Here is a 25,729-nt window from a genome sequence, read left to right as displayed (position 1 = left end):
CCTCGTTCGCTACGCTCACTCGGTGGTTTATTCGGTGGTTATCGCACCTGACCAGGGATTATCTCACCATATACACCTCGGGCCGGGGCATTAACCCTTTATTATATTTCACTGTTCAATGGAGGGCTTCATATTTCCCAAAAACTTGTACAAAACATGAACAAAACTAATCAAAACAACAAGTTAAGTCACCTGCTAAGAATGCTGCAGCAAAAAGTGAAACATTGTTGTCTTTTGTGTTTTATAATAGATGAGGCTACAACGCCCAGAGGAACCCGTTCGAATGTCACGACCAGTGATAACGCGGCAGTAGCCGGGTACAGCGCCGGGGACGGGACAAGCTGGGCACCTGGCAATGTGAAGGGGATGTCATCCTTTTCGGGAACGAAAGCCATGACGACTCTGTTCCGTCGTCCTCCAAACAGAGCAGGTAGGTATTTGTTTCTGCCTTCCACAGACGTGAATATGTGACGTTTGAGAAAGTGGTCCTTAACGTGTTAGGGTTATTCGATACCTAATAATAGTATCTACCACTACAAATTTAATGTCATCTGAAGTGACATAACCAAGGACAAAATCAACAATTTTGATTTACCAGAGCACCTCCTCAGTCATGCAAAGTAAGCCAATGATATGAAATGATATAGAATGAATGTCGTAGAAACAACAGCTGTTGGGTTCTCCATCCATCGCTTCACGTTGTAAATACGTGATGTGCTCGAACATTTAGTGAAGCCCAAACCTAAGTTACCAGCACGAACCGATTGACAAAGCCAAGTAAATTGTCAATGATAGGGTGTGACTGTTTGCTGCAAAGCTCCTTATGCCAATGAGATATATTTTACATTTGCAAACACATGTCCATGCTGCAGGCTACTGGAAGTTTGCACTACAAGAACAGGCGGCTACTCCAGCTCCTGCCGAGGATGTGGTGAGCTGCTCGGCGTGGATCCGTCAGCAGGAGTTTGACACCCCCACCACCCTGCCGGGTTACCACGAGCTGCCACGCCCAGGGTCCTGTCCCTGCAACCTGGAGCAGGCCTATCACGACAGGAGGTACCGTATTTGCATAATTCCTGCCCGTCCTGAAACCTATTCGAGTAAAATTGGAGTATTCTGAGAGCAGACTTACAAAAGAGACAGGACAAGAACCATTACGGTCAGAAGGGAAAGTACAAGAGTAAGCTTAAAAAGAACTAACGCGGTGGTGAGGGTTGAAGAATGACTGACAGCAGCTGCAGAGTGTCCAACACCACTTAAGCAGCAGAACACAGCAGACTTGCTACTACTAACCTTATATTTATATAGATGGTAGAGCATGTGAAGTTGTTGCGCATCCTTATCATTGATTGTTAAAGCTCAGGTCAACGCAAAACTTAGGATCCACTGGTCAATATTCATCATCAGTGTGAATAATCTTTACACAATTGTCATTCCTTCATCGCAATTAGGTAATTCGATTGTTGCTGATCTTCACGCGATTCAGTTAATATCACATAATCCACACAATGTCAAAACGATTTACTTCGATACTTCATATAAAATAGGTACAGCTTGCCAGCAGGCTTCAACATCAGACACAACCACGACGACATTTGCGCGATCAGCAGGGTCAAAGTTCGTTCTTACGTGGATTCCAAGATGTACCGGATGTGGCAAACCTGCTGTTACGGACCAAGCTACTACTGGAAAGAAAGGAGGAGGCCGTGCCCTTGTGTATGCGTAATTGATATTCATAGTCATCATAAATTACTCACCTATTGTGTTTACAACACAACACAACAACCCAATATCTACCATATACAAAAGGCTTTTGATCATAGTGTTCGGCTTTAAAACTTTGCTTTCGGCTCTACTTTATTTCGAGCATGCAATACAGAACAGATCAAGCAAAACTAACTTTCAGAAAATAAAGTTTTGAAAATTACAATAACAAATTATAGGAATAGAATTAAAACGCTTGTCGGTTTTGCTGTTGTCGCTGCAATGAATAGCTTTATGATATACCCGATTTGTTAACCCGAACAGGCAAGAGACAGGATTGGTAAAGGCATCCTGAAGTCGGGTCATGCTGGAGGGCATCTCGTGGTGGTAAGATAATCTTTATCATTATTTTTACAAAATGTCCTCTATCTAGATCTTAGGCGTCGTTAGGCTCATCTAGCAACTTTCGTTGCAAGGAAACCTTTCCATCTGCTTGCATTACTATATTGCACCACTGGTAATTACTATACTCCACTTTAGGCCACCGAAAGCGGATCCGCATAAAAGAACTTGCTTACAGAATGAGATGCGTCCTATTTGCCTAAGACATTGTCAGTCGGGCATAGGACTGTTCAGCCATAGCCGATGTTGTATGACTGATTTAGGATTTAACCCTGATTAATATTGACCGACAGAGGCCGCAGATGGTAAATACATGTATGGTAAACTAGAGTTCGGGGACCTCATACCTCCATGAAATACTTATTGCTTTTTTGTGGATGGTATGTATGTTTATAGTCGGTTGTATTTGAGAGTAATGGTTATATAATATAAATGTTATGGGAAAGTAGTGGTGTATTTATCTAATGACACAGAGGATGTCCATCTGATTAGTAATTATCAAAATGTGACACTTAATTGTGTAATGTGCGTTTAAGAGGTCGACGGCATATGGTAGCGTGGTGTTCCTTAAGCTTTATGTTTGGCATTTAAAATGTCTAAGGTTGTCAGCATTATTGAGGTTCGACTATGTACCTCAGAGCTGTGTGGTGGGAGGAAGTTGGGAAACTCAGAAAGAAGAAGGGATGTGGCCAACTTTAGTCAGATGGTGATTTGATTTTCCACCAATATGTCATAACATCAGCTGTTCACACGGTACAAATACGAGATGCACACTTTCCTCTGACAGCCCTTCACCAACTGTAAGATGAATACTTGGCGCCAACCCCGTCTGCTAAAAAACAAGTACCATTGGCTACGAAAGAGACAACTAACAACTGTCCCTTATAGTAACAAAATCAGAACATCTGTATCGCCCATAAAACTTCTGACACCCAACCCAGATGAGAGGACCTAATGGCATTTTAATCACCATGTCACTCAAATCAGCAGTACAGTATGTGAGACATCCATACCTGTTAAGCGTTATCGTTAAATGTACCTCAACTTCTTACAATTATACTGACGCTTCACATCTCCATGATATCCTAAGCAGAGATAAATAAAACTAATTATCATATTAAAAAACCTCGGGGTTCCCCAAACAGCTGTCACCTCACCATCTGCTTGGAGCTAAGCCCATTAACAAACACATAAAGCACGATGCCTGTACCAATATATCTCAAATATAGGGGTGATTTCTGATATTATTACATCGATTATAACGACAGATACGGCTCCCAAGATCTCATCGATTCGAGCTTTCATCACACCCCACCAACACAACAAGTATGAGCCGTTCTTGAGTAATCATCTACACAGACAGAGACACATGACAGAAAATATAACCTCCATTCCATGACATTTCATGGAGGTAATAAACAATGTTTTTAAGCGTCACCTGCCCTTACATTGACATTAGTCTTTCAAGAAGCGAGAAGAACTTTGTGATGTAGTAAGGATACCACATTCCTATATCACTAATTGTACTTCGAGGTACTTTATCATATTGGCCTGTACTTAGCCCGTAAGAGCATGAGCGTACATCAAAGCTTCGTGTATTAATTATCAAGTAAAAGTTAAAGACGTATTATCATATAGCCAGGCGACGTGAACCAATCAGAAGGCCCCATTCCATGTTGGCTATGACTCCGTAACACATTGGTTCCGGCCAGCCCGGTGTTTTAAAAAATCATCACCGGTGTTGATTCTTTTTTAAAGCTGACCAATCAGAAGTAGCGATACACAGGAAAGTAACCAATCGGAAAAGCACAGAGCATGGACGAAAGATCAGACCACGGGAGGAATGATCATGAATACAGTACAGTAAAATTTTGAAAAGGTTGGACATGCCAAGACTGCAATGTTTTGAATATTTTCTGAAGAAATTTTGCTTTCAAAATGTAATCTGTAATCTCCTTACAAATGTATATACCAAAAACAAATGTGAATTTTCAGAAATTTGACAAAGGAATTCACACGTATATAGTACCAAGCGATTTATGCGTTTTGCAGGAGTTTGCAAGTTTGGGTAGGCTATATGTTAATGACCCGCCTGTTCCTCGGTGTATTTGATGTCATAACGCCTGGTCCTTTCTCTCACTCTGTGGTTTTATTCGGCGGTTATAGAAAAGGACCAGGCGTTATGACACCATATACACAAAAGAACAGGCGGGTCTTTAACCCTTAATTCTTAACCCGCACAGAATAATCAGAACGAAGACAGAGAGGCTTACCAGCACTGCTGTGTCGGGTCCTCCAGCTACTACTGCGACAGGTTCAAACAGCTCCGCCCATTCTCCGTCCCGACCGCCGGCTCCGGCTGCACTAACTACTACATTGGCTGCGGTGTGTTGTCTAGTTCCTTCATGTTCCCTCATCTTTCATATATGTCGAGCATTAACGCGAGTGTTCAAATCATCTAAATATGATCGTCTTTGTATTTGTCAGCGAGGCTAGTTGACCAGTTCTGTCTCTTTGTTTTCTACAGCCAAAGCAATCATATTCATATGACAATGACAGTAAATGAGTTCATTTGTCTTGCCTCATTTGCTACAACAATATAACATACATAAGACTGTGATTTCTAAATGTATGTCATATTAATTTATGTCAGAAAATACAAAGAATTTGCTTAACGAGCCGCAAATTTGTCTTTGTCGTTGATATTTGGAAATCCGAAAAACAATCAATATCAGTTCTCCTATCGTGTCTAATGCAGACTTTGAGGGCAAGTAGTATTTTGACCTTAAGAAAATACCTTATTTTGCAGCCCTTGCACGTTCGTGGTATGACCCGCATATCCAGACACTGGACGGGAAGAATTACACGTTCAACGGCCTCGGCGAGTACGTGCTTCTGGATCTGGACGATGGAGACTACCAGGTTCAAGCCAGGACATCTCAGGCAGAAGGTCTTAATCATCAAACAATAATACACTAATCTTTAAAAACAATCGTGATCGTACCATACATGCAATGTCAGCAAAACACAAAGTTACAGTCCAAATCAAGTAATGTGTGGATTACAAAGCAAATACTGAAAGAACAAGATACTTTTGTAACCTCGTAACGTCCCGGTATTTATGTATTATTCGTATCGTGTGGGGAGAATATTTTGAATATTTCGTAGGAGAATATTGAAAGGGTAATTCGCTTTTCCCGCAGGGTATCCTATATCCGTTCCGTTGTATTTAAAAAAAGGGGTATTTAGGGACATCTAGGTGACGGACAGTGGTTTCAAATTGCTGTATTTTGCTGTATTCCAGTCTAAAACCATTGTCCATTGACTTGATATCCCAAAATACCAAGATTTTAATTATAGGTTACCCCGCGGATAAAGGAGAACTAACGTTATTAAGTTTTCAGGAACGAGTCACGCAACAGTGTTCACTTCCATCGTCGCGTATCAAATGGGCCATTCCCCAATCCAAGTCAACCTGGTGGACACCGATGGTCTCCAACTGTACGTGAACCACACTGCCGTGGACATGACACTCTTTGAAGACTTACAACATGAAGAGGAGGTGGAGGACATCGCGTCTGTGTCCGCACTTTCCAACTCTTCCCTGCTTATCTTCTTCTACAATGAACTGTCCGTGAAGGTGACAGCACAAAAGGTGGGTATCTCAAAAGAAATGTCATCGCGCTGCGCTTTTACTGCGACCTAAAATGGATGTGTGTAACCTTCGATTTCATACTGGGCATATGTAAATATATGTAAATGTAAGTGTGTGACTCAACGCAACAAAACATACAAAGCGTACAAAGATTAGTTTTTTTTTCTATACAATTCGTTGAACTATCTGTCAAATTTTAGGTCGGTGAGAATGGAGAGGGTGAATACGTAGATACTTAATGGTTACAGTCAAAACAGCAATTTACTCCATAAAGCCAACAGTTCAATAGCATGAGCCATCAGTAATGTATTTTATCCTTCAAATACCTATATGGCAATGGACCGTTCCAGCCGAACACCATATGCCCCGCCCCATGTTCGATCTCGGGTTTTATTTCAAAACCTCGGTCAAAAACGGCGCGAATTGCAAATACATGGTAGCCGCCACTATTAAGTTGAGGATACCGACTGACTTCGGTTTAGCTTTTTGGGCCCTGAAATCCTCTCAGAACGGGCGAAAGAAAAATGCTATGCATCCTTTGTGGAAGGCTACATCCACTGGGTACAACAGTCGTTTGGGGAGGGGGCGTATATAGATGCGGTAAGGGCATTATAATTTCAGTCAAAGCAAAAGCGGGAGGCGCTCCATAATATTACCTTGTTGGTGGGCAAGAGTGCCCGGTTTCTGACATGTGGTCGATGCAGGTGTATAGCTGGGTACGTATATATGTGACAGGTTTTCTACCGCGTTTGTTGCATGCATGACATGTGCATATGCTCAGGAGAAAACCAAATTAAGGAGAAATCAGCTCAGTCACTCACGGAGAGGGAGCTTATACCACATACCAAATATAAGACCCTACTACAAAGTCCGCTGGTGCAGTCCCGTCTCTTCTACGTACACTGCTTTACATGAACAGCCCAGGAACAAAGTAATGCTATGTAGCGCATACCCTTCCCAAAACAACTATACTCAGCTGGTGTAGTCTTCAACAAAAAAGGCATAGCATTTTCTTTGGCCATTACTGTCCCACGAGGGCTGTTTTTGACCGAGTATTCGAAATAGAACAGGGGATTCTATTTGGTCGATATGGCATTCGGCTGGAAGGGTCCATTGAAGCAATTTCATCATCATTTTGGTCTCAGTACACAGTTTTTCGCCTATGGGGATTTACATGGTTAAGGACCCCAAAGTGAAGACGTTCGACGCCTAAAAATGTATATTAGGGTGCAGAAACAATTAACAAGAATTAATATGTTAAAGTGGAGGGTACAAGTTACAGAATATCTGAAAATGAGCATAGATTTGCCAGCTCGTTTTTGTATAAAACCCACTCAGATTTGACCCCCAGCGGAGGTTATAGAACTGCAGGCGACGCACAACAGTAGGACCCGGCAACAGTATCAAGGCGCAAATTCACGCCGGTCGAAGAAGCATCGTAATCCAACTTATACAGTCTCAAAACTGATGTATTCCTCTACCATTCACCACAGTTTCCTCCTCGCTGTTTTGCACGGAAGAATAACTACGGACTTTGCGTGTACTACTTTATACCTGAACTACTATTGGGGACGTGGGTCGCGCATAAATACTGTGTACTGAGACCTTATCAACATGGGGAAGGTCTGAACTAAAGCGATGTATTTGCAATGATTATAATAATCATAATTTGGCACCCAATATTTTTAATCACACCAGGCAATGCTGCACTTGGAGTACGCCGTTCCCGATAAATACCAAAAGAAGACCAAGGGACTCCTGGGATACTGGGACGGGGATTCTGGGAACGACTTCGTGGCCTTTGATGGGAATGTCTTACAGAGTGATGCATCTGAGGAGGACATTTTCAGCCAGTTCGGAGAAACATGTAAGTTTTATAACGTTAATTTGAAAGTTGTCGATTGTATGGTCGACCGGTCGGTTTGTTGCGGTATCGGTGTTTTAAGATTGCTTTGTAAAAACCATCCCATCGACGTTCAGAGACTCAGTCTCCGAAATATTTACTATAGTGCATGACTGATTAATGCCATGTGCAGTGGCCATGTGGGTAGAGTGTTCGCCTTTCAGTCGGTCGTGAGTTCGATCCCGGCGTGATACCAAAGACTTTGGTACAAACTGTTTTCTGTGCTCAGTATTTTGGAAAGAGTATGATAGTTGAACACACAAACCTCTACTAGCCCCCTGCAGTAGTCATTGCTCAAAGCTGTATGCTCCAAGGCTACAGAAACAAAGATGGCCGTGATGCAGCTTTTGGTGCCGAAAGGACTTTAACCAATGCATAACTGAAATTGTAAAAAATTTTTTCATTTCTTAGTTTTCCAGCCCGGAATTTATTTTCAGATAAGGTTGTTAGAAATAGTTTTCTGAATAACTTTATTATGTACAGGGCAAGTAACAGAAGAAGATGGTCCAAAGAGAACAAGATTTTTCTACGCCCCCGGCACGACCACCAGTTTGTACAAGGACAACAGCTACGTGCCGCACTACACCGACCAGGTGATCTTCAGCAGTGCCGTACTGGAGCAGCAGGCTAACGCCATGTGTGGAGACGACAGGGAGTGTCTGTTCGACATTTCTGAGACCGGCGACGTTGAAGTTGGGGAGCTGTCGGTGGTGATGAAGGAGGACTTTGAGATTGAGAAGATTGTCCGAGGTAAGCGTGTGTGTGTGTGTGTGTGTGTGTGTGTGTGTGTGTGTGTGTGTGTGTGTGTCTGTGTGTCTGTGTGTCTGTTTATGTTTCCGGATATCTTTAGTCAGTATAACTTTTGAACCTCTGGCTGGATTGTAATGACATTTGGTACATGGGTAGGTATTGGGAAGACGAAGGTCAATGTCGATCTTGGACCCCCAGTGTGTTAACTTGTTTATCTATGTACTCATTAGAATTTTATCTATTCAATTCCCCTGGCAACTGATGATAAGCCATGCCGTAATTGCCCAAAGGAATTATAACACATAACCTTGAATATTCATAACATTGTATACGGATGGTATGTAGGGCAAAAGTCCCGTGAGCATACTATTTTCGTTTTCTGTCCACTCACAACCGTCAATCAAAACCTAATGGCAATCGAAACGTGCAACGGTTTCTCAACTGACTTTCACATATCAATTTGGATGCAAATGACGTCTCAAATCTATATACACATATTCATAACTTGCAACATTTGCAGAGATATTCCCACCAACTCTACACGGATCAGAGGTTGTCAACGCTACTGTCGGAGAACAGCTCCAGTTCACCGTGAGCGCCACCGACAGAAACGGCCTCGACATGATGTTCGAACTGGGAGCAGAGGTCCCGGATGATGACGTCACACTGTCCCTAGCAGAAAACGTGGCGACGTTCACCTGGCTGGTGACGTCAGATGAGCCGTTCAACCTGCAGATTGACGTGACGAATTCGGAGAACGCGACCGCCCAGCTCTGGCCAACCGTCAACATGTGTTCCTGTCTGAACGGGGGCGTCTGCAATGGAGTGGCTTCGGAAGAACAGAACAGCGACGGAAACACAAAGTATGGTTCACTTTCTCGAGTCAGATCTTGTTATGGTGCGTTTTCCTTCTTCTGTCATGTGGGTTCAATGGAAGCAACAATGCAAAACTTTTCCTTGATTCCATAGTATGCCAAGAAAGTTTCACAAAACATGTTTCTTATCGCAGTAATTCAATGAATGAAATCAACTTGCATAGATTATGTTTTTTGCGACGCCTCAAGGGCGAGCCTAATGGTTTAGTATGATGTTTGAGTAGCTTGACGAAAGGCAAATCACTGGGAGGGTAACACTCTATAAACACTTTCTATAGTTGTTCCTCAATTGTCCCGGACGATCTGGACATGCACGTCATACATTTTTGTATTTTCCCCAATTACGCAGTGTTTTTTCATCGCAATGGTGATAAAATTTACATAAGTTTAAAACTTACTTGTAGATTTGTCACACTGGAGTGCACCTGCCCAGCTGGGTACACCGGGATGAAGTGCGAAACAGACATGGACGCATGCGTGGAGAACTTTGACCCGTGCTTCTCTGGAGTGGTGTGCACAGACCGTCCCGCGCCAGCCGACATCGACGGGTTCGACTGTGGAGACTGCCCGGCAGGTTTTAACGGAGATGGCCAGAACTGCATCGGTATGTTTGTTCACTTTTGCAACCAGCACGTTCGCGTTTCGGAGTACGCCTGTGCAGTGACAGAAATTGTGAATAATATGTCAAAGGTGAAGGCCCTTGAGATATAAACAGATGTCGTGTGGACATTGTTACGAAAGTCGAGACGACTAAAATGTTTACAGGTTAGGTGCCTTCTTCTTTGACATATTACCAACAATTCCCTTTCGCTGCACATGCGTCCTCAGAACCGTGAACGTGCGTATGACCACCATGCACCACAGCGGTGATTTGCGGCTGCAGAAGATAGCTTACGTTTGTTTATATATACATATATATATATTTCCAACATCGCTGCCTACAGAATTGGATTAAGTTCTTTCTTTGTTCAGTTGATGTTACTGATAGTTCTTAAATGTAGATGTGAAGAGGTGCTGTCAATAACATATGTGCCATTAGAGCAATTCACTTCTGCCTTTGTACATTGTATCTACATGTACATACCTTCGACATGGATGAACTATGAGAAGAGTCTGTATGGGTACGTAACAATCTAACATCATGCTTTCATTGTACAGACATCGACGAATGCTCCACTGGAGAGGGATCCGTTTGTCATCACGTCTGCATCAACATTGTTGGCAACTTCTCCTGCGGCTGCAACGAAGGCTTCTACCTAACGGATGACGTGGTTTCTTGTGAAGGTAAGCGCATTGTTTTACATACAGTATTCTGGCTACATTGAGAATTTTCAAGCTTTATGCGATTGTTACGTCCACGAAAATGGAGGTATTGTTTTGGGTTTGTCTGTGTCAGGTAGAAGAACATTTACAGGCACAATTATGTACATATGGACCTAATTCGCATAATAAATGTACATTTGCCGTGATTCACCGACGTGGTAAATGATAGGAGTTTCATACATGCTACATTTTACAATTGAAAGTAGCTAAGCCTATCAGGTGTGTGGGTTAGGTGATACTGTAGCACTTGTAAAATTTGTATAATCTCAACACATTTTAAAATTGTATTAAGAAACTAATGACAATTTACAGTATTCATTTACTTGTAATGTAAGATATGTGTTATTAAAGGTTTGCACGTTTTCTGCCTGTTGTTACAGATGTCAACGAATGCGATCTCCCAAACAACTGCACCCAGCTGTGTCTGAATACCGACGGGTCATTCAACTGTAGCTGTAAGGATGGCTTTACGCTCGCAGCAGATCAGCAGGACTGTGAACGTATGTTTTCATAATAACATAGAATATGTTATTACCGTAGGCTAATTGCAAGTGCCCAAGAATTAATGATGGTGTACAAGCATTTGGTGAGTGAACTGTACATGCATGTGAGACAGACATTGCTTTATCTATAATAAGGTTTTACACATAAATTACCAATGCGGGGTCTGACTACTTTGGTAGGTATGCTTTCATAATTGTCTTATCTTCCTCAAAAGCGTTCATACGAAACTTAAGTCAGTATGTAAAATCAGCCTTGTAAGCAGAGCTGGATGATTAACTGTCTTTTTGAATACACAATGTGTGTATTCTAGACCTTATTGTAGCCCTGGTAACATTGTTTGGAAATCATTATTACGCCATGAAGCTGTTTCCAATTCAAATATGATGTTTTATCATAGTAAATATAGCTTTGATTTTTAAACGATTGATAACAAATATAACTTAAAGGACTACGGCTACATTGTTTTCCAGCAAACAACCCCTGCAGTGCTGAGAACAACCCGGGTTGTGACGAGAACTACGGCTGGTGTGTCATGAACTCGTCTTCCGGCCTAGCGACTTGCGTGTGCATGACAGGATACCAGCTCAACGATGATGGGGTGACATGTGAAGGTCAGCACTAACGTATTAAACCGACAGCTTTTAATTATTCTCAATAGGGCTAATGTTAATGCATTAACTTTTAGGGGAAAATATGGCTAATATGAATAAACCACGTGTTTATATGAAGGAATCAAATGTACAATACCTACCAATATCTGAGAGTTTGCAAAGGTTTTATACCTTTAGCTGTGATGTTCTAATGTTATTTGGTATGTTTATTCCAGACATTGACGAGTGCCTTACCGGAGACAGTCATTGTGACCAGCTGTGTAACAACACGATGGGCGCGTACGAGTGCTACTGTGAGGACGGATATGAACTAACGGACAGCCCAGTACAACCATGCCATGGTAAGACATATACTTTACCTTTGTCCGCGGCTCTACCATCGTTAATTCTGCAGTAGTTTTAGGACTTTGGAAAAGTTACTAACATACAGTCCAGGTAAAAATGGGTATCATAAAGTGTGTCAATCAAAGGACAAGTAAAGGGTAAATGAACATAGTCTTTCGGTCGAATTGCATTTCGTTATTTTTGAGAGGTAAATTCACTACTTCGATTAGAGGAAACTATACCTCACATACGCGCACACAGACACACACAAACACACACACACACACACACACACACACACACACACACACACAATATAGAGAAGAATCATTTACCATTATATCCTTCCAGATATCGATGAGTGTTTTGAGGGCCTCTTCAACTGTTCGTCTAACGAGGTGTGCGAAAACGCGGTGGGGAGCTACTCATGCGTCTGTGAGGAAGGAACCACACTCCTTGACGGCGAATGTGTGAGAGGTGAGAATATTGAAATTAGGTCTTCTTGTTTGCCAATTTGTTTATGTAGTTTCCTAAATACTTCGTTTATGTCAGACAAAGCAACTGATGAATATATCATGTCTCATAGAAGAACGTTCTAATCTTACAGAGCCCCTGACTACACCACCCCGGGGCCCAACAACGGTACCGACTACAACTGACACGACGTCTGGGTCAACAATGCCAACGGTTACATCCCCGGTTACAGCATCACCGGCCAGGAAAAGCACAACGGAGCATCCAGCTGAGTTTACGGCATCACCGTCAACCAGCACCGGCATGACCACGGTGTCTGCTACAACTACGTCTCAGTTCTCTTCGGAAGAGGAACAGGCCTCGGAAGAGGAGTCTACAACGCATCGTGCAGATATGGTCCCACTTACTACGACTGCAGATGGCCTGACAAAGGGTACTTTCACGACGTATAAAGTTACTTCTAGTGGAAACCAAGTATTACGAAAAAGACTTGTTTCTCCCGTGAACTTATATACATTACCATGATTCTTTACCTGAAAATGTACCTCCAACAATGAGGTTTCCTTATATTGTATGCTTTTATTTTCAAACAGAACCACATGCGCCCGGAGAATTGGAGATGAACACTGTTTTGTTGACGCTCGACGTGGATATTGCCGAGGTAAGCTAAGCATGTACATCTATTGTAACGTCGATTAACCAGTGGTTAATTGAATGCTTTAACTGATAGTGATTTTTCAGATTATTCAATTTCAACTTTATTGCAGGCTCTTGGCCCATATCACATAAAAACATACAATACAACAATACACATACACTTTATGTACAATAAAAAAGTTTAACTTAGCTACTGTTGTTACGGTGTGTTGTGCACATAACAGTTATATATATATAGATTTATATAAATGCGATGCCTTGTTCCATCGGAAGATGATTATCGGCTTGTACGATGAGGCTTTAGTCATTCGTAATGGATGAAGGCATGAACAGAATTTCGACTGGCACACAACGCACAAACACAGAGCAAAATCCTAATCATATATTTCATCCTTTTCTCGAAGCTGACGGCTGAAATACTGCAGAATTTCAAGGCAGTCGTTGCCAGGGAGATGACGTCATTTTGCCGGCGGTATATGCACGAGCTGGTCGACTGCAGAGTGTCCGGTCCCGCCAGATCGTAAGTATCGTCTGATGTTTTCTCATGCTTGACCCGCAACTTGTGCACTGGCTCTTAATAACAAAGTCCTTTGTACACAACCAATCGGTTACTGTCACAAGTTCCTTGGGGCAATACTGACTTGTTCTACTTCGTGTCGCTGCTGCAGTGTGAGTAACGCGACCCCAAACGTTTATAGTCTCCCTCATCATGGTTCTGTAGGTTTCCTGTGATCTTAAAATGCTGAGTGACATATCTGATTTATGTTGAGATTGGTGTCACTCAACTATGTGTGAAACCTCTCTCACGTTTTTCTCGAGCTTACGTTAAAATTTCCGTCTTGACCCTATCAGCTCTTTTAGATAGAAGTTTATTGTCGTGTGTAATAATTGATTTTCGTGAGTAATCCTCCTTGATATCTCTTGCAGGTACATCGCCGCCGTGTTCACCGCCGAGCTGGTGTTCATCCCTCCTGGCTACCCGCAGCAGTCGGCTGTCCCCGGGCAAACTCTCCTGGCGTTCTTCGTGGCCCACCCGGACAGTCTGGGTGCAAACCTTCGTCCCATCCCCATCTCTAACGTCCGGATGATGATGGACACCTCCGTGGAGGAAGTGGCGATGTCTCTTGGTGATACAGGACGTATTACAGATGTACAGCCGCTATTGGACTACATCTACGGCGAAGGTGAGAAAACGCCGCGTCTCTTCTTGTCAGATGAGAACATGTGAAGGAAACATATTTCACGTTTGTAAATACACCTGGTTTCATAAGGTTGGTGCATCAGGGCACAGTTTCTTTGGATACGATTCACAACCTTAATTTTTCGTCTCTTTCACTTGCCTGTTGTCTTTATCGGTCTGAGACATCGATCAGGGTGTTTTAACAAACGTCTGTAGAGACTAAAGTAAGATCGTGTACCTATGTAAACTATGCTTCAGTGTTTTTTCATGAAGGCGACCGACATTGTATTTGTGTGACCCTTGATTTTATAATTGGAATATAATTCATGACGTTTAATTAACTTTAAAAGACAGCAAAACATCCAAAACATTCGATCTTTATGTATGGAATTCGTTCATCAGTTGTCAGTTGTTTGGCCACCCATGGCCAGCGGTCGCTGTCTTTAGTGGAAAGTCGCTATTTAAACCTTTTGAAGGATTTATACATTGAAAATACAGTATAGATATGTAAAGACGTGGCTCTATTTTATTATATATATATCTTAGATGCTACTACCATGATACCCACGGAGAGGAAAGAAGAGTCTGACCCAGAAGGACCGGACTTTCCTCTCCAGACGGTGATCATCGCGGTATGCGGGGCCCTGGCTGTAACCATTGTAGCAGTCATTGGGACTACATGGTACTGCAAAAGGTACAGTGGATCTTAAATATGTGCTCTAATGAGTATACGTGCGACCATACAAAGAGTTTATCAGTTCCTATATTTCAAAAAGAAAGCGGTAACATGTCAGCTAGAAATGGTGTGTTTTGGTTCCACAATATTTGTTTCTTTTTCGAATTATTTGAAATACTGCCGTGTAGTGTGTTTATTTCAAAGTGTGTGTGTGTTTGTGTGTGTGTGTGTGTCACAGGGGAGATTGGAATCAAGGGGAATTCGGAATTCTCCTAGGAGAGTTTGGAATGAGGGGAAATCTAACTGGAATTCCAATCAATCTCTGCTTGAGGAATTTAGAATTCTACCAGCCTGAGGACATTCTTTGATTCTACCAGAAGAAATCCAGATGATGTGAAATTGTTTGGGAAAATTGACTCAATTGACAAATTCTACCATAGGAGGTAAGCCTACATTAAAGACTATTCTAGGATCATATCTTCATATCTTAGACAGCATCTTTTGTTGTGCTACTTGCTACAACTATACTTTATGCTGTCAATTCCTTCAAATTTGGAATTGGCTTCGGAGAGGAAAATGAGCTCTCAGTGACATGCATGTATCGAGTCACTAACTTGTAATGGTCATATGCAAATGTCACTGAAATACATATTGGGAACATTTGCATATGACCATTATGAATCAGTGACACAATATTCTCAGCCGTTTTTTCCAGTAAGCTATGTTGCAATGTTTTTGGGCTATGTCTTTTTACCAGTTTCTTCTTATGAAATTGGCTAAAATGATAATGTTAAATGATGGAGTCTATTTTTCAAAACAATTTCACTAATCTGAATTCTGTTAAAATCAAAGATTGCCCTGGTAGAATTCGGGGTTTGAAAATCTAAAATTTAACAATTTAGGATTAGTTACTGTACAATTCAAGAGAGCAATATACAGCACGTTCTTAACATTTAATTGTCAGATAAAATGATAATGTGTTGTTTAGCTTTTTAGAAATTCAGCAGTAGATTGATATACTGTTATACACTAGCGAATAGACAACACACTAGTGAGTAGTATACAGCACATTAAATCCTTTGTTGTATTGTTACCTTCGCCAGAATGGCAAGGTTACATTTTGTGTAGAAATTTTTTTTTCGTCCCAATATGCACGTCAATCGCATATAACTAGAGCACCTGTGGATGGACATACATGATATTTGGTATTTGAGTATATATATGGTAGCGGTTGCAGAAACAAATGTCCTGTTCGAAAACGGTTCAACTAGAGCTTTCCGTCGGCGCTGCAGCGGTTAGAGTGTGTTTATGTGTGTGTTTGCGTACAGGATAACTCGAGTCGTAGTGGATCGCTTTGCATGCTTTTTGGTAGTTATGTGGGGGTTGGAGAACCGAAGGTCAAGTTCGATTATGGGCCTCCTGGCGCTTTCCGTCGGCACTGCAGCGAGGCAAGTGTTAGTGTGTGTGTTTGCGTACAAGATAACTGGAGACGTTGTGCATCGTTTTGCATGATTTTTGTTAATTATGTGGGGGTTGAGAAAATGAAGGTCAAGTTCGATTATGGGCCTTCTAGCGGTAAGTTACGGTACTGCAGGGGAGGTTGAAAGTTATTGGTAAAGTTTTTCTAAAGCGCCAGGTTCATGATTTTTTGAGTAGTGGTTACGTCTTCGGGCAGGGAGTAAGTCGTGTAAGTTTGGTCCGCCTGGCGGCTTTTATAAAATTGCAGGGGCCAATTTTGTTTTAGACTTTGAAAGGGAATAAAACGACAAGAAAGGTTGGACGGATTGCCATGATAGTTGATGTGTTGATAGTTTGGGTGATAATTTCTATAATCAAGTTATCAGTATGTTAATCCGTAGGTAATTTGCATAATTAATCAAGAGAGTTGACAGATCTCCTGCATTACTTGATAAGACATGATTTGGGTGACAGTAGCTGCCTTCTCAGGGCTTCTGATTGTTTTGGTTGGTGAGCACAATATAGGTCAGGAAAACAAACAATTGTCAAACGTTTATTTTTCAAAGAAATGGAGAAGGGGTACCCGTCATGGCATGGCTATTAGTGGTAGATACAATGTTGATCTTTAGGCTGGAGGTAAGTAGTGTAGGTTTGGGCCCCACAGGGCCGTTTTGTTCTTGAAGGGACTGGTATATATAGTGCCAGACTTTGAAAGGGAATAACTTAACAAGGGATTGACGGATAGTCATGATTTTTGGTATGTAGATAGCTTAAGTTATGTTTCATATAGTTAAATATCAATTATGCAAGATTAAACCCACTATATAAAACAATTTTAGGACTATTCCAACATGCAACATTTGTAACTGACGAAAAGGACAACACTATAGATAAGTATTATGCAAATGAAGACCTAATTTGGATGATAATGAGAAAATGCTATAATCAGTTGTAAATGACGAGAATTTCTTACTTGTAGCATTTGTAAGTTATGTACGGGTGAGCATCATCGACTAATAATTATGCAAATGAGGGTCTTATTTACATAAATTAATCTTTCTTAAGATAGGTTGTGTACGTCAGTTATCTGGGCGTAGGAGATTTTTGTCTCCAAGCAGACATGCTAGGTAGATGAAAAAAGATAAGAATTTGGCCAAATAATTTGCCATGGGATAGCGTGGCTTGTTTATGAATAAGCTTTAATCACTTTGACGCTGGAAGTCAGTTGGGATGGATAAAAGGGAATTTTCAACCGCTATGTACGGACTTTCATGCAGCCGTTTAATTCTGGTAGGTACTCTGGTAATACATGAATACAGACCTTAAAGTCTTTGCACTCTCCATAATAAGCCTTGATTATTTGGCGAAGGTATGTGTTTCGTAGAACTCAGTTTAAAACTTTAAAGCCACTCCTGGTAGAATCAAAGATTGTCCTGGTAGAATTCCAATCTCTGCTTAGACTGCTAGGAGAATTCTGGATTACAATTGCAGTCGAGTTATGGTAAAAGTGTTCTTATACAAGAATTCCAGATCCACTTAAGACTGATTGGAATTCCAATCTCCCCAAGGAGAATTCAGAATTCCCCTGGATTCCAATCTCTCCTGTGACATATATATATATATGTCTGCATCATGAAACGTAAGATAGATAACGTGCTCTCCTTCGATAATAAACTGCCTTTTTTAACCTCATCAGGGGCAAGACGCGTCACCACGCCCCCATCACCGTGTTCAGTGCCCCGCAAGAATGTCGTCTGGACCTACATGCGTCTAACACATCACTCATGTCACTGAAAGGGACAGACTCACCCTTCCTGGATGGGAACGTGTACAGTGGCCCGCTGCCTGAGCGCCGTCTGGACCCGGTACACGTGTCAGCAATCTCACTGAAAGGGAGAGATTCACCATTCCTCACCAGGACCAACCTCTGGGAGTAGTTGATACAGAACCACCTCTGTTTTTTACTTAAACATTGAATGTCTTATGCATGATCATATTTCCAATTTGTTGAAGGTGACGTGAACCATATATTTGCATTCATAGCGCGTGGAGGTGCTCGCTTAGCTCTCCGCGTTGTTTGTCCTTTACGAGATCTCCGTACAGCCCTACTACCAATCTGTTGAAGGTGTCGAACCATATATTTGCATTCATAGCTCGTGGAGGTGCTCACTCAGCTCTCCGCGCTGTACATATATCTATCCTCTACGAGGACATGAAGTTCCTCCATGAAGTTCTAACAATTTGATGAAGGTGACGAGAACCCAGTGTTTCTATTCATAGTGCGTAGAGCTGCTTGTTCAGCCCTAGCCGCTCGGTATGTTTGTCCTCTACGAGAGGAGCTCCTTCATGGAGTTCTAACAAATCCATGAAGGTGACGAGAACCAAGTGTTTGTAGTCATAGTGCGTGGCAGCTGGAGGGCTGCACAAGCAACCTCCACGGAGCCGGAGGAGCTCCACAGAGGTTGCTATTGAGTCGTGGGCATGTTTTTTAGGTATTATTTATTGTTCGTTTCCTAACAAAAGCCCAGCCGGGCCTCGGTTTTGAAATGTGGCGCTAGCATTACTTGAGAACCGTTTTACACTACAAGGCTACATGTGTGTTTGTACGTGTTCGATGTTGGATCTGCTGTTATTTGAATGAGTTCATGATAGTAAAGGATTGTGCGTCTGCCATTGACGCCAAGTGTTTACAAAACTTTGGTTTGTTAGAATGATTGGCTTCTTCTCAAGAGTACTTGATTGTAAAACATATTATGTTGATTACGACTTGCTACAAGCTAGCTACAAAGTCCTTCATGTGTGATTTACCCTAATATATTGTTTTCTTTGATGTATGTATTCGTCTAGACGTATGTAAATGATATTTACATCAAACAAGTTACACACTCGTGTATCATGTTTTAAAATGAATGATTGAAAATGTTAGGATTGCCCGCAAGTTGCGGGGCCGCAAGTCTATATTTTCAATTTGTAAATAAAATTGTTTTTACTGAGCTTGAGTAGCAATGAATGTATACAAATTCTCCATCTTTAAAAAACTGCGTCTGAGCTGAGATACATATATTTTCAAACTCGAGTGTAGGCATATTCCTTTTAACCCGATTTTTCATTATTGAAGGCAACGTCAACCCTTTGCCGTCTTTGTATCAATTGGATTATAGAATTTGTGACTGTTATGAAGTAGTTATGTTGTAAGACGGAACAGTTCAGTCAGCAATGTAAACAAAGTCACAAACGTGTTTATTATATTCAAAGTGCCTTGAGTAAGTACTATTGTAGAATCTCTGGAATGATGGCACATTGGCCACATAAGGCCTCATACAAAGGAGCTGGTCTGGTTGGTCAGCCCTAAGTAACTACTAAATAATCCGTTAAATGTGGTGAGTTAGCTTTTTATTCTTAAACCACAATGCCCCCCCCCCCCGCCAGGCGAATCCATTTTTCCTAAGATTATGAGATATAATTGGAAAGGGCCAACTCACCAAGCCCGAAGGAAGAGAGAGTGAGGTGTTTTGAAGTGGAGAGTGCAGAGGCGTGGAGGGTCTAAATCTTTTCTCAGCGATCACCTTTCATCTTCACGCTGGCAAGTCTACGAAAGCTTCACCTTCCACACTGGTATTCCAGTGCTGATTCAATGGTCAAAGATGCCTCAGCACTGGTTTTCCAGTGCCGAAGAATGGTCAGCACTGGAAAACCAGTGATGAATGGCTCTTTTCCAGTGCTAAAGCTCTGTCAGGACTGCAATTTCAGTGCTGAATCTTGTTCCAGCACTGGTTTTCCAGTGCTGAACTAATTTCAGCACTGGGTCTCCAGTGCTGGACTGCCGTCAGCACTAGTTACCCAGTGCTGAAATCGCCGTCAGCACTGGAACCGAGTGCTGAATTACAAAAGCTTCACCTTCAGCACTGGATTTACCAGTGCTCAGGGACACGTCAGCACTGGAACACCAGTGCTGAGAAATCTTCAGCACTGGAAAACGAGTGCTGACGTCTTTTCAGCACTGGACCGATTTTCAAACCAGTGCTGAAGTCTTTCCAGAACAGCAGTGTCCTAGTGATGACAGCGTTACTTGGCGTAGATTCAAATCAATAATAAGTAACTTCATGCCAAGAAACCGAAGTTGTGCCGATGTGTGATTGAAACTGGACATATGTATAATGTGTACGGGATAGATATCATTTTTAAAAAGTACTGAGAGCGGTACTAGGCGTAAATTTTAATAAAGATATGGTTCAAGTTCAGAAGCCCGAATCTGAGTTATTTCATTTGTTGTGTAGGAATTGGATATATGTAACGTTAACAACTTTATTGTGTGTGATTGCAAATCATAATTGCAGCCCTTCTGGAAATGATTTGAGTGGCCAGTGCGGAATATCGTCCGAGCACTCGATTTTTAGGGCTGGATGTTCGTCAGCACTCGGTTTCCAGTGCTGACGCCGGCATTTCCAGTGCTGAGAGCCATGAGCACTGGAAACCCAGTGCTGACGAACATTCAGCACTGGAAATCCAGTGCTGAAGCCATCTTCAGCACTAGAATCGAGTGCTGAAAAAGGAGGGTGAAGCTTTCGTAGTTTTGCTTCACGCTGGCGTGATCTCTGTCCGCGATCGCCCTTTCTTTTTCGGCAATCGACGTTTGCTTCTCTTCGAAGGCGTGGTCTCGCAGTGCGATCGCTGCTTCTCTTTCCGCGATCGCAGCTTCTTTTGCTTCTATGGCGAGATCCCTCTCAGCGATCGCCTCTTTCATCTTCTCATTGGCACGATCTTTGTCAGCAATCGCTCTTTCTTTTTCGGCAATGAACGTTTGCTTTTCTTGAAAGGCACGGTCTCGCTGTGCGATCGCTGCTTCTTTTTCCGCGATCGCAGCTTCTTTTGCTTCTATGGAAAGGTCCCTCTCAGCAATCGCTCTTTCATTTTCATTAATCGAAGCTTGCTTCTCTTCGAAGGCACGGTCCCGCTGTGCGATCGCTGCATCTTTATCTGCAATCGCAGCTTCTTTCATTTCTACGGCGCGGTCTCTCTCTCTGATCGCTGCTTCTTTCTCTTCCATGGCACGGTCCCTCTCCTCGATAGCTTCTTCTCTCTCTACTGTTGCGCTCCTTCGTTCTTCTTCAGCTTTGTCTTTCTCGGCAGTCACCTTTTCCTTCTCGTCCATGACCTGTTGTTTCGCTTGAATAACGTTCTCCCTGCTCTGTTCAAGGGCCTGGGTTTTTTCCTCCAAAAGCTTCATGTCGTTTTCCATACATTGTACTTTACTGTAGAGGGATTCGTACTCTGCCTGCTTGTCTTCAACAGACTTCAGTGTTTCCCACCGTTGTCTGCTGAGATACAAGGACGCCGACGACACGCTGTCTCCTCTCTGTGCCATGACTGTCCAAGATCAGGTCTATAGGGACATAAAGAATAAGGTATACAACATTTACATCTCTATCAATTACTCAACATATTACACGTACAAGCCCCGCGCCACATACGTATACCATGCACCATTATCGTTTGCTTAGTAATTTATCTTTCCACGCTTTGTTCGACCATTGCACTCGACCATTCACTCGGTCCTTTGTGAGCTTTGAAGCACAAAAGAAAGTTTCTTTTTGTTTAGATCTGGACTAGTTAATGTTTTCAGCCTTCCCATGTTTTGGTTAAATTTTTTTCAATAAATCGTTGTCCACAAACGCGCTTGTATTGTTTTCGATGTGCTTACATACGAATCTTAAAAGTTAGAGGTGTAACTACGTGGTCATATCTACGCTAAGGTCCTACGTTGGAAGGAAAATAACACTAGTCCAAAGGTCATGTTCACGACGGTTACACACAAAAAAAAAACACATATTACCTATAATTGTGGAAAATAAGCACAAGAACACTACTCACAAGTACCTTAGTCATGACAAGTAACAATCCTTGACGATAGACAAGATATTGTGACTTTGGGCTACGACACTTCTGACAAGGAAACGCCTCATACTGTACTTGAAATTGCAACGCCCTGATCCTTGTGAAAACACTTTTGACAAGTCAAGCAAAACTTCAACAACATAAGGCTGAAAAACGAAAAAAAATGCTTACCCAGGTTTCTCCCAGTATCTTTGTGACAGTCATGCGGTCACTTTTACGTCAGAAAGTAAAACACACGGCTCGTTCTTCATGGGTAGGTGCCCAGCTGAATCGATGACGTAGCTCTTTTTTGCGTCGGGAAGCCCCGAATCAAAAATAAAACATTGAAAAGAACTAGAACACGGGGAAGGGTCATGTTCAGACCGCTGAAATGTGCAAACATGAAATGTGCAAACGTGAAATGTGCAAGCATCGCGGGATTGTTTCGTCTCCAGGTTATAAAGCTTCAAACAAACCACGACTTGGAAAGGGTAAATAGAAGAAATGACGACAAAGGGATTTGATGTTAACTGGTGAGGAGTTGCGCAACAACACAACCCTGTGTGATTACTTTGCAAGCGCCCTCATCCGGCTATTCTGGTACTGCATATGGGTACACAAAACTAAACACTGTAGCGTTTCCAAACGAAGGTTGTGGAGGGGAACAAAAAGTGGCCGCGATATATTATTTTGTCTGCCTCCCTCCTCCCTCTCTCCCTCTCTCTCTCGCTGTGCGTGCGTGTATGCGTGTGTATGTGTGCGTGTTTGCGCGCATGTGTGTATGTGTGTGTGTGTGCACACGCGCGTGTGTGTGTGGTTGGATGGGTCTGTGTGTGTGTGTGTGTTTCTCTCTGTGTGTGTGTGTGTGTGTGTGTGTATGTGTGTGAGTGTGTGTGTGTGAGTGTGTGTGAGTGTGTGTGTGTGTGTGTGTGCCCGTGTGTGCCTGTGTGTGTGTGTGTGTGTGTGTGTGTGTGCCTCTGTGTGTGTGTGTGTGTGCCTCTGTGTGTGTGTGTGTGTGTGTGTGTGTGTGTGTGTGTGTGCGTCCCCATGTACAATACCGTGCAGCTCGGTCTTTGTAAAAGTACAGATATTTTCCTGATGCAAAGGACTTATACCTCCTTGTATACGTCAGCTTATATAAACATCTCCCATCCTTTTATAAGCATCTTCCAAAGATACTCCCTAACCACAGGCTAACTCCGCTGATTGAAAGAGCAATTATGAACTTATTTGCATAATCGGTATATGCTAATGTCCCACCTGCCAACCACAGATGGTGCATGTATTTGAGTCCAACAATGAAAAATTATGTAAATACATATTTTCCTGATTGAATTCTAATTTACATAATTGGCACTTCATTATCTCTGTCTACGCTAACTGCATACTAAAATATTGTGAAGATCTGTCGTTCCTTTTTTCAGCTATTCTCCTTGGAAGATTTGGACAAAAGAGCCCCTGCAGGACGCAGTCTCCATTGAAAATCATGTTGATTTCTGATATGCGTAAAGTACCAAGAGAAGCTGTCTGACAAAGAAACGCGGTCTCTATTGAAAATCATGTTGGCTGACATGCGTTTCGGTCAAACAACAAGGAACAACCTGCGAGCTGATGTGGCCGAGACAAGCGGTCGCTACTGAAAATCATCTTGATATTACGTGAGAGTGTGTCGTGTTTGATGTTTCAGATGTAACTGTAATATGTCAGAGTGTTTGCTATGTTTCAAGACTCAACATAATGTTCAATTTTTTGGCAACTCCTCAGGGGCTATCTTAATAGTATAGTGTGCGTCCCATCATTTTGCAGGCATGTCAGGATTTTTTCCCCAAGCATTCGCAGGAATTTAGTTGCATCATCCCTTTAGAGAGGACTAACTCGGGAATGAGTTGACGGATCTTCATGATATTTGGAATGTAGATATAGCTTCTGAGATGCCTTACATAATTGAAAGCTAATCATGCAAATCATTTACATCATACTTTTCGTTCCCGAAAGCTGCCCGACGAGGCCCTGGTTTAGAAATGTGGCGTAGGTCTAAGATTGCACATGCAAGCTGTCAATTGAGCTACAGGGACGCCCTTGATATAATTTCAATACTAAAGTATCTGTAGGTGTTCATGTATTCTGCCAATCCTCTTGTCGTCCTTTGCCTCATGCAAGACCCCACGTACACATGTGCCAAGGGCGTGAACGCTGGGGCACCAAGTTCAAATTCTTATGTAGAGCTCTTTAGCGTGACGGATGATAGAATAATGATTTTCTGTAATTTGCTCTTCCAGCAATAAGGCCGTGTTCCTGTGAAGACTACGCACGAGTTGCTACGCGTGAGAGCACCGTTGCCACCCAGCATGCCGTCACAATAATTTTAGCAAACTTGCAAAGACAGCCAAATCAATAGCTGTTAGATATATGCTTTAACTTGACTTCAAAAGCAACTAATTAGATTTCCTCATTAATCTTACCTCTAATCACGGCAGTGAATCATTGAGTTTTGGGACACCAGGTACAAAGAGAACAACGTGGAAAGTTCCCCATAGGTTGTTGCCTTGTTCCTTAGCCAAACACGTAGCTAAAAACTTATTTTATTGCCCTCCCACTCAACTTGGGATCATAAATCGCTCAAGAAAGCAAAGCAAAAATTCCTACGCACTTGCCGCACATGTAGCACCGGACAAATCTCAGCTTTGGACAGCATGGGTGGCTTACGGGTGACAGCCAAACTGTAAGATTAGCATTTTTTTCTCTCGTTAATTCGTATTAAAATACATTTGATAATGTCCGTACATCTTTTTTTTAAGAAAGCAACCACGGGCTATGCGTATGTGTATGTTAATGTGTATTTTTAACTTTGGCAAAGCATAGGCCTTCTCACGTAAAATAGCAAAGTCTACAATTATGGCAAGAACATTGTAGAAGCTGAAGTACCGTAACGTGAATAAACACATTTGAGAGCATTGTAGTGCATTTTAAACAGCAGTGACACACGTGTATGGCGTTCTTATAAGTACTGAAATGGCGGTACCTCTCATGTGTTTTAAATGCGTGATATAAAACCACTCAATTGACTTTGCTGTACAGGTATATACGCATGTTTGTATCCAGGTTATTAGTACAGAATATGACACTCCATCCTTGCAAAAACTGATAGAAAGTCGATATTTTTGGTCACATCTTACTTGTGTGTTACAAATCACAGACAGGCTTAAACCTGCTTTACAAAATTAAAGCAGCTACGTTGTACCTTGTACATACTGTAATGTTGCGTTGTGCAAGTTGGTACTGTTACTCATTTAAAGTATAGTTGGTTTGCAACTATGTAAAAAGAAGAAAGACAAAATCCGGATGGATAATTACGTTTG

At 42.1% G+C, this 25,729-nt stretch overlaps 4 protein-coding genes across 4 annotated transcripts in view; 3 read left to right on the top strand and 1 right to left on the bottom strand.

Moving 5' to 3' along the window:
• The window catches only part of LOC118407796 (mucin-like protein), a 16,690-nt gene extending 11,809 nt beyond the window's left edge, over positions 1 to 4,881 (top strand). The window contains exons 11-15 of the mRNA XM_035808329.1: positions 251 to 430; positions 873 to 1,111; positions 2,029 to 2,091; positions 4,350 to 4,491; positions 4,865 to 4,881. Of these exons, the coding sequence (XP_035664222.1) occupies positions 251 to 430; positions 873 to 1,111; positions 2,029 to 2,091; positions 4,350 to 4,491; positions 4,865 to 4,881 (641 nt within the window). The remainder of the gene's footprint in view (positions 1 to 250; positions 431 to 872; positions 1,112 to 2,028; positions 2,092 to 4,349; positions 4,492 to 4,864) is intronic.
• A 2,581-nt stretch (positions 4,882 to 7,462) lies between these two features.
• LOC118407795 (mucin-like protein) lies at positions 7,463 to 13,050 on the top strand. Its single transcript, XM_035808328.1, has 10 exons — positions 7,463 to 7,628; positions 8,148 to 8,414; positions 8,935 to 9,277; positions 9,694 to 9,893; positions 10,448 to 10,573; positions 10,993 to 11,112; positions 11,587 to 11,727; positions 11,943 to 12,068; positions 12,403 to 12,528; positions 12,659 to 13,050. Exons 1-10 carry the CDS (start codon positions 7,463 to 7,465, stop codon positions 13,048 to 13,050), a joined length of 2,007 nt encoding a protein of 668 aa, XP_035664221.1.
• Positions 13,051 to 13,118: 68 nt separating this feature from the next.
• LOC118407802 lies at positions 13,119 to 19,489 on the top strand. The gene is made up of 5 exons (XM_035808335.1): positions 13,119 to 13,186; positions 13,587 to 13,702; positions 14,110 to 14,366; positions 14,909 to 15,056; positions 18,193 to 19,489. Exons 1-5 carry the CDS (start codon positions 13,145 to 13,147, stop codon positions 18,431 to 18,433), a joined length of 804 nt encoding a protein of 267 aa, XP_035664228.1. The 5' UTR covers positions 13,119 to 13,144; the 3' UTR covers positions 18,434 to 19,489.
• Positions 18,771 to 21,861, bottom strand: LOC118407794 (microtubule-associated protein 1A-like). Its single transcript, XM_035808327.1, has 2 exons — positions 21,081 to 21,861; positions 18,771 to 18,961 (listed from the first exon to the last, which is right to left on the bottom strand). The coding sequence occupies exons 1-2, from the start codon at positions 21,859 to 21,861 to the stop codon at positions 18,771 to 18,773; spliced, it is 972 nt and encodes a 323-aa protein (XP_035664220.1).
• Between the last annotated feature and the right edge of the window lie 3,868 nt (positions 21,862 to 25,729).

This window comes from Branchiostoma floridae, unplaced genomic scaffold (assembly GCF_000003815.2).
Source record: "Branchiostoma floridae strain S238N-H82 unplaced genomic scaffold, Bfl_VNyyK Sc7u5tJ_1474, whole genome shotgun sequence".
NCBI classification, from domain to species: domain Eukaryota; kingdom Metazoa; phylum Chordata; class Leptocardii; order Amphioxiformes; family Branchiostomatidae; genus Branchiostoma; species Branchiostoma floridae.
The sequence above is the reverse complement of the archived record's forward strand: the minus strand, read 5'-3'. Positions and strand labels throughout refer to the sequence as shown.